This window comes from Vanellus vanellus (genome assembly GCF_965231255.1).
Source record: "Vanellus vanellus genome assembly, chromosome: 2".
NCBI classification, from domain to species: Eukaryota; Metazoa; Chordata; class Aves; order Charadriiformes; family Charadriidae; genus Vanellus; species Vanellus vanellus.
This window is the reverse complement of record NC_138906.1, coordinates 104,251,480-104,264,122: the sequence shown is the minus strand read 5'-3', so window position 1 is coordinate 104,264,122 and position 12,643 is coordinate 104,251,480. Positions and strand designations below refer to the sequence as shown.

At 45.6% G+C, this 12,643-nt stretch overlaps 1 protein-coding gene across 1 annotated transcript in view; it reads left to right on the top strand.

Moving 5' to 3' along the window:
• SCGN (secretagogin, EF-hand calcium binding protein) overlaps positions 1–12,177 on the top strand; it is a gene marked incomplete at both ends in the record, with an annotated part of 29,461 nt that extends 17,284 nt beyond the window's left edge. The window contains 5 exons of the mRNA XM_082499481.1: positions 7,921–7,976; positions 9,723–9,768; positions 9,886–9,945; positions 10,598–10,666; positions 12,049–12,177. Coding sequence (XP_082355607.1) covers positions 7,921–7,976; positions 9,723–9,768; positions 9,886–9,945; positions 10,598–10,666; positions 12,049–12,177 — 360 coding nt within the window. The remainder of the gene's footprint in view (positions 1–7,920; positions 7,977–9,722; positions 9,769–9,885; positions 9,946–10,597; positions 10,667–12,048) is intronic.
• Between the last annotated feature and the right edge of the window lie 466 nt (positions 12,178–12,643).

Below are 12,643 nucleotides of genomic sequence, written 5' to 3'. Positions count from 1 at the left end.
AGAAAAAAAAAAAAAAAAAAAAAAAAGCAATTTATGATTCTGTGCTGGGTATTTGCAGCTTTAGCTTGTGAGAAACGTGAGCAGATATCATACCAACCAGGACATGCTAAATACTTGCCACTTACTTATGCTGCTATGAATGATCTTACACCACATTAAACAAAGCTGGGATGAGGGAGAAAGTATTTCTTTTGGAAGGGATTTGTTGTCTCCAGAAAGGAACATCACTTTGTCAGGTTGCTTAGAAGCCGTTTCTTAAGAGGCTATTCTGTTTCCTTGTGACCTTGACAGCCTCTCTTCAGAGAACACTGATATAGATTAGGGATTTGATGAACCCTTGGAAAGAAAACAGGTAGTGAACGCGTTGGCATTACACAAGCCCCACGAATCTGCTAAATCAAATCTTAAAGAGCACTAAAGCCACTGGGGAAAGTCACGAAAGAAGAACATTTGAATTCTCAAGACTCTTCATGAAGGGAATTAAAATAGCAACCCTGTGCTGAGGAAGCCCCTTTGCAGGCAGAGTTTTTGTTAGTTTTCATGCCTACATGTATATATGTTTGTATTAATAGTCATTAAGTGCATATTAGTATTTATTTGCATGCACCCACTTGCATGAGAAGATACATAGTCATGTGCATTTCTGAACCCTTGAAAACAATCTGTGGGTTTGTCCTCTTCCCGTGGGCATAGACCAGGAGCTGTTGGCAGGGAGCAGGTGCTCAAAGGCAGAAGTGAAGTATTGCTCTGAGCCTCTCTGGTCCATGAGAAGATGCCCCAGGGGTCCTGCAATGCGTGCTCTGGGAGACAGGGTGGGCGTAGCTGAAAATGCAGATTTTTAAGAGCATGGTGAGAATATTCTCCTTTCCTGAAATGACACAAACTGGAGAAATGAAAGTTTGCCCCTCACTGCTTCATGATGAGTCGTCCGTGGAGGATGACAGCAGTACTAACAACCTGTCCCCATCCCTCCCCACCTCCCCTCAGCCCCCAGAACTGTTATTAGGCTTCTGGGTCCTGGTGAAGTTTCAGCCCATGAACACCCAGATCACACGTGCATTTGACAACATTTTGTCATGAGTGATGACGGCTTCCATACCTGTGCGTGCATATAGCTACGTACTTAAGCAAAATATTGTAAATGAATACAAACCACATATATGATGTAGTTTTTGATGAAATTAAGTATTCAGGGAACTGGGGTTGTTTAGCCTGGAAAAAAAGGAGGCTGAGGGGAGATCTTATCGCTCTCTACAACTACCTGAAAGGAGGTTGTGGTGAGGTAGGGGTCGGTCTCTTCTCCCAAGTAACAGGTGACAGAACAAGAGGAAATGGCCCCAGGTTGCACCAGGAGACATTTAGATTGGATATCACTAAAAAATTACTCACCAAAAGGGTTGTCAAGCATTGGAACAGGCTGCCCAGGGAAGTGGTTGAGTCACCATCTCTGGAGGTTTTTAAAAGATGGGTAGATGTAGTGCTTAGGGACATGGTTTAGTGGTCGACTTGGCCATGTTAGGTTTATGGTTGGACTTGATAATTTCAAAGGTCTTTTACAACCTAAATGATTCTATGATTCTATGATCCTTTTTTCTTCTGTACGAACAAAATTCTCACTCAGCTTTTCCATCTTGGCATATATTGTTACCTTGTTCATAGAAACACTGGTAGTTCATCACTCCCCGGATAACAGCACACTACTCTACTTTGTAATCTCAGTGTCTGCAAGCCACGTGCCGGGATGCAAACTTTAGCAAATTAAATTATATATACTGCTGAAACAGTCGCACATGCAACACTAGCATTCGCTTTTTGCTTTGTCTTATGCTGGTAATGTCAGACTGAGCATAAAAATGTCCTTTAATTTGAGCATTATTATATTTTAGCAAAATGTAAAAGGTGCCCCCCACCCAAGCCAGCATACCATCTTTGTCCACCACCAGCTAAAATTCTAGAGAAGCAATAATGTAAGTAAGTGCAGCGAATAATATTTCAACAAGCATTGGTCATGAACTACGTGCTACTGCAGCATTTGAAAGTCAGTAGATGGAGACAGCAGAGGATGAAATCTCAGCCCCAGAGGAGTCACTGCAGAAACCCTCTGAGCTGTAACGATGCCAGGGGTTTGCTGGGCTCATCTGCAAAGGTTCTCCTGGGGACTGAGCTGCGTACCCGGAGCACGCCAGCCTGCAGCTGGCCAGCTGAGGGCTCCTTATCTTCTCAGTGCAAAGGGGAACAGGCTGACTTCTCCCTCAAGATGGTCCGTGTCCACTGGAGGCTCAGTGTGGCCACTTCTTTGGCTGTGAAAGCCTGTCTGTCTGTCTTTCTGTCTGTGCTCAGTGCCAATGCCAGTGTACTTATGTAGGGAAACAGAAGTCAGAGCACAGAATATCCAGGTGATTTAGCCCCTTAACAACTTACTGGCCAAGCTAGCTTATCCATGTTAATGAAGTCTCTTATGAACACCAAGGACATGGTGTAATAATGGGTCGACAAATCTTTGTTGCATTGACAAAAACCTAAAGAGAGTTTGTTATGTTTCTTAACATGCTGAGCAAACTTCCCAAAGCCCCTGAAATATGATAGGAGTAGAGTATAGGCTGGTTGTCTACAGGAGCAGCCTTTGCACATCCCTTCTCCTGGTAGTGGTCCATGCTGGCCTCCCTCCCAGGTGGCTCTGTAAGGATGCCATGACCCCCAAGAGACTTTATATCCAGTGATGGACTGACATCGCAACCATCACATCTCCTAACCCCAGCCACCGCTATGGGAGCCCCCCCCACCCCCCACCCCTGGGGAGCTTTCTCCTGGCTTTGCGTAGGTGTGATTCCTCTCATTGCTTTACTGTGTGTGATACAGAGAGGACCCACACAGCTGATAAGCACAATGGAGGGAAATCTGCCTCCCATATCCCTTCTAGACTTAATCCTGGTGGTGCTGTCACCTCCGGTTTTGCACCACGCTTGCTGTAGCATAAGCCAGGGGAAGCAGAAAATCCCATTTAAGATCCAACTTAATTTCTGAAGATCAAAACCAATAGAACTCAGGAGCCTGCAGGCTTTTGAAAAGCCCAGCAGATAATGCCTTGGTCTTTTAGGAACCAAAACACCCTTAGAAATCCTGCACTAAACGACTCTAGATTACACAGGCAATCTGGTCGGGCAGAGCACTGAGGTTTTGTGCAGAGGGGAACTTGCTGGTCACAGGGCCCTTGTGTCGCTCTGCAAAAGCCTTTGTGCCCTTATCCTTCCTTCCCCAAGGAAAGAAGCTGTAGTCAGCCCTGCAGCTCAGGCACGTGCCTGTCTTTATACACCCTCAATAACTTTTGTACTCACTGGCCAAGTTGAGTTACAGCTGTCGGGTATAGATGCCCCCAATATATATATTTGTGAGAGCAGGAGGTCAGGCAAGAGCAAACTCTTCCCGTGTCCCACCTGAGGGATAAAACACTTTACTACACGCAGAGAGCCAGAACCAGAGAAAGTTTAAAAGCATGCTTTAGTGACTCTATTGATCATAGAGCTTTATTTTGGTTGTTTACTTCTCTCCTTATCTCTGTCAGAGAAAATAATTCAGATTTATAATCATATCGCTCTTCCAAGCACACGTGTCTTTGTCATATCCTAGTGTTTCAGTGGCCTTCTTTACAACACCAGACCGGGAAAGCAGAGATATTTCCTTTGCTGAATTCAAAGCCAATGGCAGTTTTGGTTTTGCACTTAAAAACCCCAAGATGTAACTACTCTTATTTTGCAAATCCAGCTCTTACTTACTCTCTGCCTGCCTCAGAGTGCATGGACTACATTCAAACAAACAGAACTAGGACTTCCCTGATGCATTGCCATTAAAATGTCAGTGAATTAATTTGTGCAAACACTTTAAAACACGGAGGAGCTTGACAGTAAAATAAATGCATCATTTTATAAAGCATACTGCTGGATGCAACAAAGCTTTTAGTAAAACTGAGTGCTGTTTAAACATGCCAGACCTTATCCTTAACCACGTTGAGATGTTTCATATCAGCCTGGCAGCATAAATATACCTTTTGAGAGTGTAAACTGAAAATCCATCAAGTTTAACATATCAAGATGGCGTGTAAAGGCAAAAGTTTAAATTAGAAACAATCTCATAATGATTCCAAATATCTACTTCTCCCATGATGTATGCTTTGTCATATGGGATGGGTACCCTCTGTCATTCTTTGTGTACTTATGTACACAATTAGCAGATCAGATCAATGCTTGAAATGTGAAAGTTTCATTAATAAACATTTCCCCAGGCTTTTCCCGAGTAATGCAGGCCCAAGATTGCCATGTAGCGGGTATGCATGAACACCAGTTGTCCAGATAATAGGATTAGGTCTATCTTATTAGTTGTGGTGCCTGAACTAATTCAGTGAACACTATTCCATCTTCCCTACATGTTTTCCATCTTTCATGTGGAAGTCACTAGAAAAGAATTAGCTCGGCCTAGCTCTTCCAGCCAGACTTCCCTTTTCTTTCTGTTGACTGGTATGGACAATCAAAATATCACACACGTTTGAAAATTTTATTCAGGATATTTGTTGCAGAAAAAGACAAAACAATTTGAAAACACAAAGATTCTCTCTTGGTATTGCAAAAGCAGAGAAGGAGGTCAGAGAGGGGAGCTGGTTAGCTGTAAGTAGACATGGTCAACCACTGAAATCTTAATGTTAAGCTCAAAGGTAGGTGCAAATGAAGCAAATTGACTGGGGATGTTGCTTTTCATTGAGCATTCCACTAAGGAAAGTACTATCTCTGCAGTTAAATGTGTTTTAATGGGGTCTGTGCTACTGCTGGAATGTTGTAAAGGGTTCAGAAATGGATAGAGTTGAAAACCACGGGCTCAGAAAATGCATAATGAAGCAGAAAGGCTTTCACATCTAAACCATCACCTCTAATCTAGACTGTTTCATTAAGGGTGCACAAAGCTCTTCAGCTTCCTGGTTAATTGTGACTTCTGAAACTGCGAAAACATGCTGAACCAACCAAGCAGAGCAGATGCAGGGGAGGAGGGACACTCAAAGTCTCAAGACAAGAACAGTGATGCCAGGGTGCTTATTTATTTATGCTGTGAAAAAGGAGATAAGACGCGAGATGTTTCACTGAAAAAGAGACTCGTGGCTTGTCTCAGACAGTCCTATGTGAAATGAAAAATGGGCCCTGAGTCTGCCTCTTGGATTGGGAACCACCAGGTCTGCCCTGGTCCCTGAAGCTGACGCCATGGTCAGCACTTATAAGTGTTTATCAGTGAGTTTGTACAGAGGTCAAAACCTTGTGGTCACGGAGCAGAACTTCTCTGAAAAGCTCTGTGTGTTTGCTTTCCTGAGGCATCATAGAGGGAAAAACATCTGAATCGGAAACCTAGGCTGAAACATTGGCTTTTAGTCTCCAGAGAGTAATTCTGAGATGCACAGAGAATGGGAGAAAATAAAAAACACTTTCAGGAACCCAGAAACATGTAGGAGAACCCTGGTGAAGTCCAAAGACTGCTAAAGACAGTAAGTTTTAATGTGTTTCGGTAAGCATTTGTATCTTTGTGTGAAGAAAAGACTAGTGCCCTCAGCCAGAGCTGCCCCAGGCAGCAGTCCCTGAGAGCTTTACCCTGTGCTTCCCACCAAACGTTGTCCTCTCCCACCACACCAGGCATGCTGCTTTACGGTGACTTCTTACAGACCGTGTGGGTGCACCTTGGTGGCCTAAAAGGAGGGATTTAGAGCAACATTTTCAAAAGCTCTTAAGTTACTGTAGAGCCTAGGGACTGTGGTATTCCCACCACCCTAATGTTGGTACTTTCTCTAGCTGGCTAAATAGGGTTATCTCCATAAGCTTGTTTTACAGACTATTTTTCAGAGTAATAGCATAAGCGGGATGTTGCAAAGCCGCCTGCAGCGGGGAGTCTGCTAAAGTGAGCCAGTAAGGGTATCTCCCTCTCTCCTCATACAACAAGCAAAACCAGATTATGTCCCATTTGGAGAGAGGCTTTTAAAATCTTATCTGGGATGATTTACTTCTAGAAAGGACAGTAACCATTTTCTATTGCCTGCAGAATAACTCCTTCATCAGCCAGGAACTGAAAGCTGAGGTTTGTCTCTCTGATGGCAGCTTGAGGATGTCATTGTGAGGACATTTCTCACATTGGTGGCACCAGTGGAAGCAGTTCCTGCCCCCAGCCTTGTCCAGTTGTGGCCCCAGCAGAGACCAGGGAAAAGTCCCATATTGCAGTGGGATAACTGATGGGGCAGAAAGCAGAATGGAAGGAGTTAGATAAGCTGGAGAGGGACAACTTGGACTGACACAGAATGAGAGAAGTCCTCAGGACAGCTTGGCAGCTTTATTCACCTCTTCAGCTCGAGGGCTAAGGCAGATTCAGAGGTCTTTCTTCTCTCATTTAGTGGCTCTATACAGAGCCCAAGCTCAGCAGAGGCCAGTGAAAGGGGAAAGCGGCTTTCCTTGTGCCACTGAACAACTGCATGGCTCTCAGGATGTGTTTTTTCCCAAAGACATCAGTGTGCGCCTTCAATCATTCATAGGAGTTTTATACTGTCTTTCAGTGGGAGGAAAAGTGAACCCATACCGAGTGCTCTTCAAAAATCTTATCCAAACCTCAGTAGAGTAAATCATACAGAATAATTAATGGAATAAAATCCTGCTGCAGAATCTTATCCAAACACAGTGCAATAACGGGTTACCATAGGCTCACCATCCTTAGTGTAGATTCCTGCCCTCAAGTAAGGGGCAGAGAGGAGGCAACGCTGACAAAATAGGCATCGCATTTATGCAAGGGCTCCCTGTGAAATTGCAGCTCTCCAAATAATCTCTCCTCATGCACATGTCAGGGTCTGCCCCAGTTTCACATGGCCTGGAGCTCCCACATGGTCAGGCTGTGTCACAGAGGATGGTCCTCTCCCTCTAAGCCACCTGAGATGGGGACTGGCATGGGCCTTCCCCAGCAAGTGTGCAATTAATTACACCAAAGATTTGTAGTGATCTGGTTACTTACAACCGTTGAATACACAAATGAGACTGATGAAGGTAAGATTAAAGCATATTCCATTACTGAATATCTGACAAAGAATGGCAACTCATCTTAGTAGAATATTAATCTTCCCCACACACGCACAATGTGGAATACATTTTTACTAGAAATTTGAGCCATGAGTTATTCAGGTTTGCAACCCATTAGACATCTCTCCCTCTTTGCCTGTAACAGACTCTTATTTGTGCCTTGCTGAGAAACACAGTATCGCAATAAATAAACAAATAAATAAAATCTGGTGGTGACTCATCGAAAAGATCGTATTAAGGCAAAGATAATATTTAGGAAAGGCTAACTTTTGTATTCACACAGATTAACCTCTTGACATTGGCAGCCTGAATCTCCTTCACAGTTGTAGCGTTTTCCGATATCAGGCTTTAAGCCAAGCAAAGCCCACTGGCTTTATCAGCATAAAACCCCAGCTTGAGTGTCTATCGGAAGGTGGCATTTGCACCTCAGCCACTTGGTAGCCATGGCAACAGTAAAAGATAAGGATGGAGTCGGGGTAGCAGTGTTTAGAAGTTCCCCTCCCTTTTTTGGCATTTTTTCAGGGGCCAGTAATTAGTTTCTTAAGGAGTTTGCTGGAGACCTGTCTTTATCCCTGTGTAAGGCGGGAAGGGAGGAGTGCCGGTATTTGATTGCTTGAGTTGTCGCCGTCAGAAAGCAGGAGGGGTTTGCTATGCTCTTGTGCCACCTTTGCACTTGGTGCTAGCAGTGGACACCGTGCTGCCTGCAGTTTGGGCACGGACCCTGAGCAAGCAGAGGTTAGGGCACAGGGCAGAGAAAAATGTATATTGGCTTTCTTGTATGTGTGTTCTCCTCATGGCCTGTCTATCTTATCTCTGTCTTCTTGGGTTTTAGATGAAAATCTTTGACAAAAACAAAGATGGACGGCTGGACCTGAATGACCTGGCAAGGTAGGCTTTAATAATATCGATGGGTTTTTTCTGCTTGCAGTGGCAGGTCCAGGCAAGGTGATGATCTCCCTCTGGGGATGAGCATTTGAATCCTACCTCCTTTCAAATTAAATCAGGTACTCTGATGTAGGTATCCCAGGTCTCTAAGGCATGATCCCCATTGCAATAGAATCATAGAATCATAGAATTGTCTAGGTTGGAAGGGACCTTTAATATCATTGAGTCCAACCATCAACCTAACACTGCCAAAACCACCACTAAACCATATCCCTAAGCACCACGTCTACCCGTCTTTTAAATACCTCCAGGGATAGCAACGCCACCACTTCCCTGGGCAGCCTGGTCCAATGTTTGATAACCTTTTTGGTGAAGAAATTTTCCCAATATCCAATTTAAACCTTCCCTGGCGTAACTTGAGGCCATTTCCTCTTGTTCTAAAGTAGTCTGAGAACCTAGAGCCTCTGAGCAATGCCAGGACCTATTTGTGCATCACCAACATGATCTGTGCTACCTCTGCGATGCTCCTCAGGAGCTGACAAAGCACCCAGTGGCACCATTTCTCCAAAAGGAGGGCAATCCCCTTCAGCGGGTCACAGGCATGCATTTATTTTGTATCATCATGTGTAGCAGGGATTGCAAAGAATTTTTGCTGCTTGTTTGAGGAACAAAGGCGCCACTGCAAAGGAGCTCGCCAGTGGCAGTAAGAAAGGATTTGGAGAGACAAGGTGAAGACACTTGTAAATCAAGCTGGGGACTCAGTCACGGGTCTCTGTCTCTATGCTGTCCTTGATACCTCACAGGCTTTTATATGATTTTCACTGCATACAGATAGAGAGTATGCCTATCTCTGTAAATGTATGTGCAATGACCGGGTGGGGCTTTAAACATGCAGGTACAGTCTTAAAACAGTGGTGTGGGGGATGAGAGGAGAGAGGTGCTGGTTTGCCACCGTGACTTTCTGCTTGGGGTCATGACGAATGCTAGCACAAGTAACTGCAGTGCACGCGGCAGCTTGCTTTGATCACTGAATGCATGAAAAGAATGGAGAATATCTAAAGAGGGTTGCTGTCGCATTTTCCTCTTAAATACGGTTCCCTACTGCCCCCTTTTCCCACGCCAGCTGCGGCTTCTCTCTGGTCTGAGCACGCTTCTCACACCCCAAACCCTTCAGTGCACAGACACAGCTCAGCACACTCGGGGTCGCAGGCTCTAAAATCCACGGGGTTAGCAGAGCAGCTGGAGAGACAAAAGCTTTTATCAGTGCTGTGAGGGGTTTGGGGAGAGAGGAGGGGAAAGGAGAGGAATTTGGGAAGTCTCGGTGCTCATGCCAGTACTACTTTGTCCTTTACTTTTACAACCGCCTGTTCTCCCTCCAACAGGGAGCGATAAATTACTCTTTCCTTTAACGCAGCGCAGCAATCCATTTACGAGGAATGATTGTCTGGTAGCTCTCGCTTCGGAGGCTGACCACCTCCTTTGCTCTGGACCACCAGAAGTGCTCTGGGAGAAGCAATGGTGCTAAGAAACAGGTTTGCAGTGAGCCAAAGGGCGCCCGCCATTCCCCGTCAGACAGGCAGCGAGGCATGTGTTCCCAGAACAGCACTCCGTAAATAACCCCGCAGGCGATTTTCTTTTTTTAAAGGTCTATAATCTAAAATCTCTTTGCTTTACGAACCAGAAGAGTTCGGAATAGTTTGCGTGCAGACGATAAAGCGGAAAGATCGTAATTTAAATCTCTCTATTCAGGATTCTGGCGCTCCAGGAAAATTTCCTTCTTCAATTTAAAATGGATGTAAGTAGTGCTGTTTTTTGATGCATCAATCCTGTCTCTCTCAGCTAAGATAACCTGGGCCCAAACTTGAGTCTTTTCTGTTTTTCTTTTTCATTTGCTTGTCCTCTCCGCATGCAGGCTTGCAGCACGGAAGAAAGGAGGAGAGATTTTGAGAAGATCTTTGCACACTACGATGTTGTGAGTCCCCAAGGCCCTTCCTTTGCGGTCTTTAAATGACACAGATTTAGCATACGCTGCTCAGAGGTCTTCCTCCTGCTGAGTGCTGTGGGGGTCACTCAGGAGCTGCAGCTGTGCCCGAGCCCATGGGCCAGAGTGTCCCAGGCACCAGGCTGGGGGGGTAAGGTTGGGGATAGAGGTGAGTGATGCCCAGAGACTTCATGGCCAAGGACCCATTTTTCCTTTCTTCATCACCACGGCTGGCACTGCTGCATTAGCTTGTATCTCCCTGCAGGCTATAGAGGGTATGGTGGCTTTAAGTCTAATGGTCTCTGACAGTTTGGGACCTGCATCCCCACCTTGAACTTGAAAAATAAAACCCCTTCCAGTACTGAACCAAGGGTTATCTAGGGAGTCTGGTCCAGGATGGACATGACCTCCTAACTGCCTGTTAGAAATCAGCAATTCAGTGGCACTTCTGACAGTCACACAACTCATTCAGGGTGGTGACCAGCAAGCCTCACAAAATGGTGGGAGAAGTTGCTACTGTTTGAGGGGAACAGATGGTTTGGGAAAAAGGAAGGCATCTTAGAGGTCAGTGACTGGGTGGACCTACTGATTCATAAACATTGTCATGTTTTTTTACTTACTAGATGTTTCTTCCATATTTCAGAGTAAAACAGGAGCACTTGAAGGCCCAGAAGTGGATGGGTTTGTCAAAGACATGATGGAACTGGTCAAGGTAGCTTTGTGGCTCTTTCTTATTTATTACTATCCTATATTTCTGAAAGGAAGGTGCTTGATTTGGAAAAGTTATGTAGATAGAGAGGCTAGTAAGAAGATAGAATAAAATCTCACTTTGGTCAGCAGCAGAAATGAATGTCATGGTCTCAGCATTTCACTGTAGAGCATTTCACCACAGCACGGAAATTCTGCCTGACAAATTAATACAGCTTCATTCAGTAACTGTATTTAAGAAAGGTCCGTTCTAGCCCGTACTCTGAATTAGGCAGAAGTTACAGCACCACAAACTGTGTTGACGTGGATCAGTCACCAGAAGTTCTTTCTTCTGTTTTCACTGTGGATATGGTCCTCACTGGCGTGACCTCATGGTTCATTAGTTCATCACAAGGCTACACTTGAAAATGACTTGAGCTCTGCCTCTAATCAGGAATACCATGCCCAGTGTGTCACCAGTTTCTTACAGACAGCAGAGTCCATCTGCATTGGATTACCTTGATTTTCCAGATGCAGTCCAAGATATAGTTTTTGATCCAAATATAGTCTGGTCTTTGGTTCCTTCCGAGCCTGCGCTGCTGCATTTCCACACGGTGTGGCCTGACGCAGGAATGCCTGCGCTTCCATGTCCGCTTAGCAGAGAGCGGAGACTGCAGCTGCGTGCTGATGGCGGTGTTTGTATCTATGTTACAGCCATGCAGGGTGTAGGGAAGGGTGTGTTGACAGGCAGGAGATTGGATTTGTGCACGTGTGTCCAAAGGAGGGAAGACTGTGCTTTCCCTAAGGGCCTTCATCAGCATCATCCCTGGGCACCACAAGCTGTGCATGTGAATTGGATCTCCTGAGGAAGCGGGAAGCAGAAGTGCTCCAGCATTAGGAGCATATGGAGACAGTGTTGCCTGTAAAGTATGCCTTTAGCGTCCATTCGATCCACTAAAGTTATTTTTAAGTTGCTGGCTTGCCTGTAAAACAGTAGCCTGCTGACAGAAATGCCGCGTTTCTCTTCATGTAGCAGGTTTGAGAGAGGAAACCAGATGAAAGCACAGGTCCAGTAGCGCAGTGATCTGTATTGCACACCTTTCTGCAGACTTTTGTTTGATACGGGTCAGATACTGATGGCCTTGACTAAGCACAAAAATCACGTTGCATTTCCATACAGTTACTCACAGTTACTCACAGTCCCATACCCCTTCTGCTTTCGCAGGGTGCCCCTTCCCCATTACTCTGTTCGCTTCCCCACCTCGTATGAACTGATGTGGAGTCAGGCTGTTTGGTCGCTCCTCCTTGGGTGGATTTCCCAGCCGCTGCAGAGTCTGCTGCTTTACAGGGCTGAGGAAATCCAGAGCTGTTTTCTCTCTCAGCAATGTTTTTCTATTTTGCCTGCAGCCCAGCATTAGCGGGGTGGACCTGGACAAGTTCCGCCAGATCCTGCTCAACCACTGTGACGTGAACAAGGATGGGAAAATTCAGAAATCTGAACTGGCTTTGTGTCTTGGGCTTAAAATGAACCCATAGCCAGGAGAGTGCTCGTGGTTGTGTTTCCCTTGTGAGATTTGCCTGCTGCTCCTCATAGAAGTGTGTCCATGCTGCCAGGTGAGCGGTGGGGAGTAGGGGCACCGCGCTGCTGGGCAAAGAAGTGGCAGTGGGACCTGCATGGAGGGCCTCCTCGCTCCGCCACTCCCTTTGTGGTCTTCACTCACTGCCGTCACTTGTGGGTCCGCTTAGCAATGTCTCTGTCCACAAGCGCACCAGCTGCTCAGAAAAGGGGTTGCTCTTCTCCTCCTGCCCCCATGAAATGCTGCCCTGCCTGTCCCCTAGGATAGGGAAAGAACCTCCTTAAAAATGTCCTGTCAGTGCTCTCAGAGTGCAGCTACTAGGTGCTTCTGGTGGTCGCCTTATGTGTGAAGTCGTTACTTTGGTGAGTGTCGCGCTTTGTCTGTGCATGCAAAATATTGGATGGATGACAGTGTATTTGTGCAGA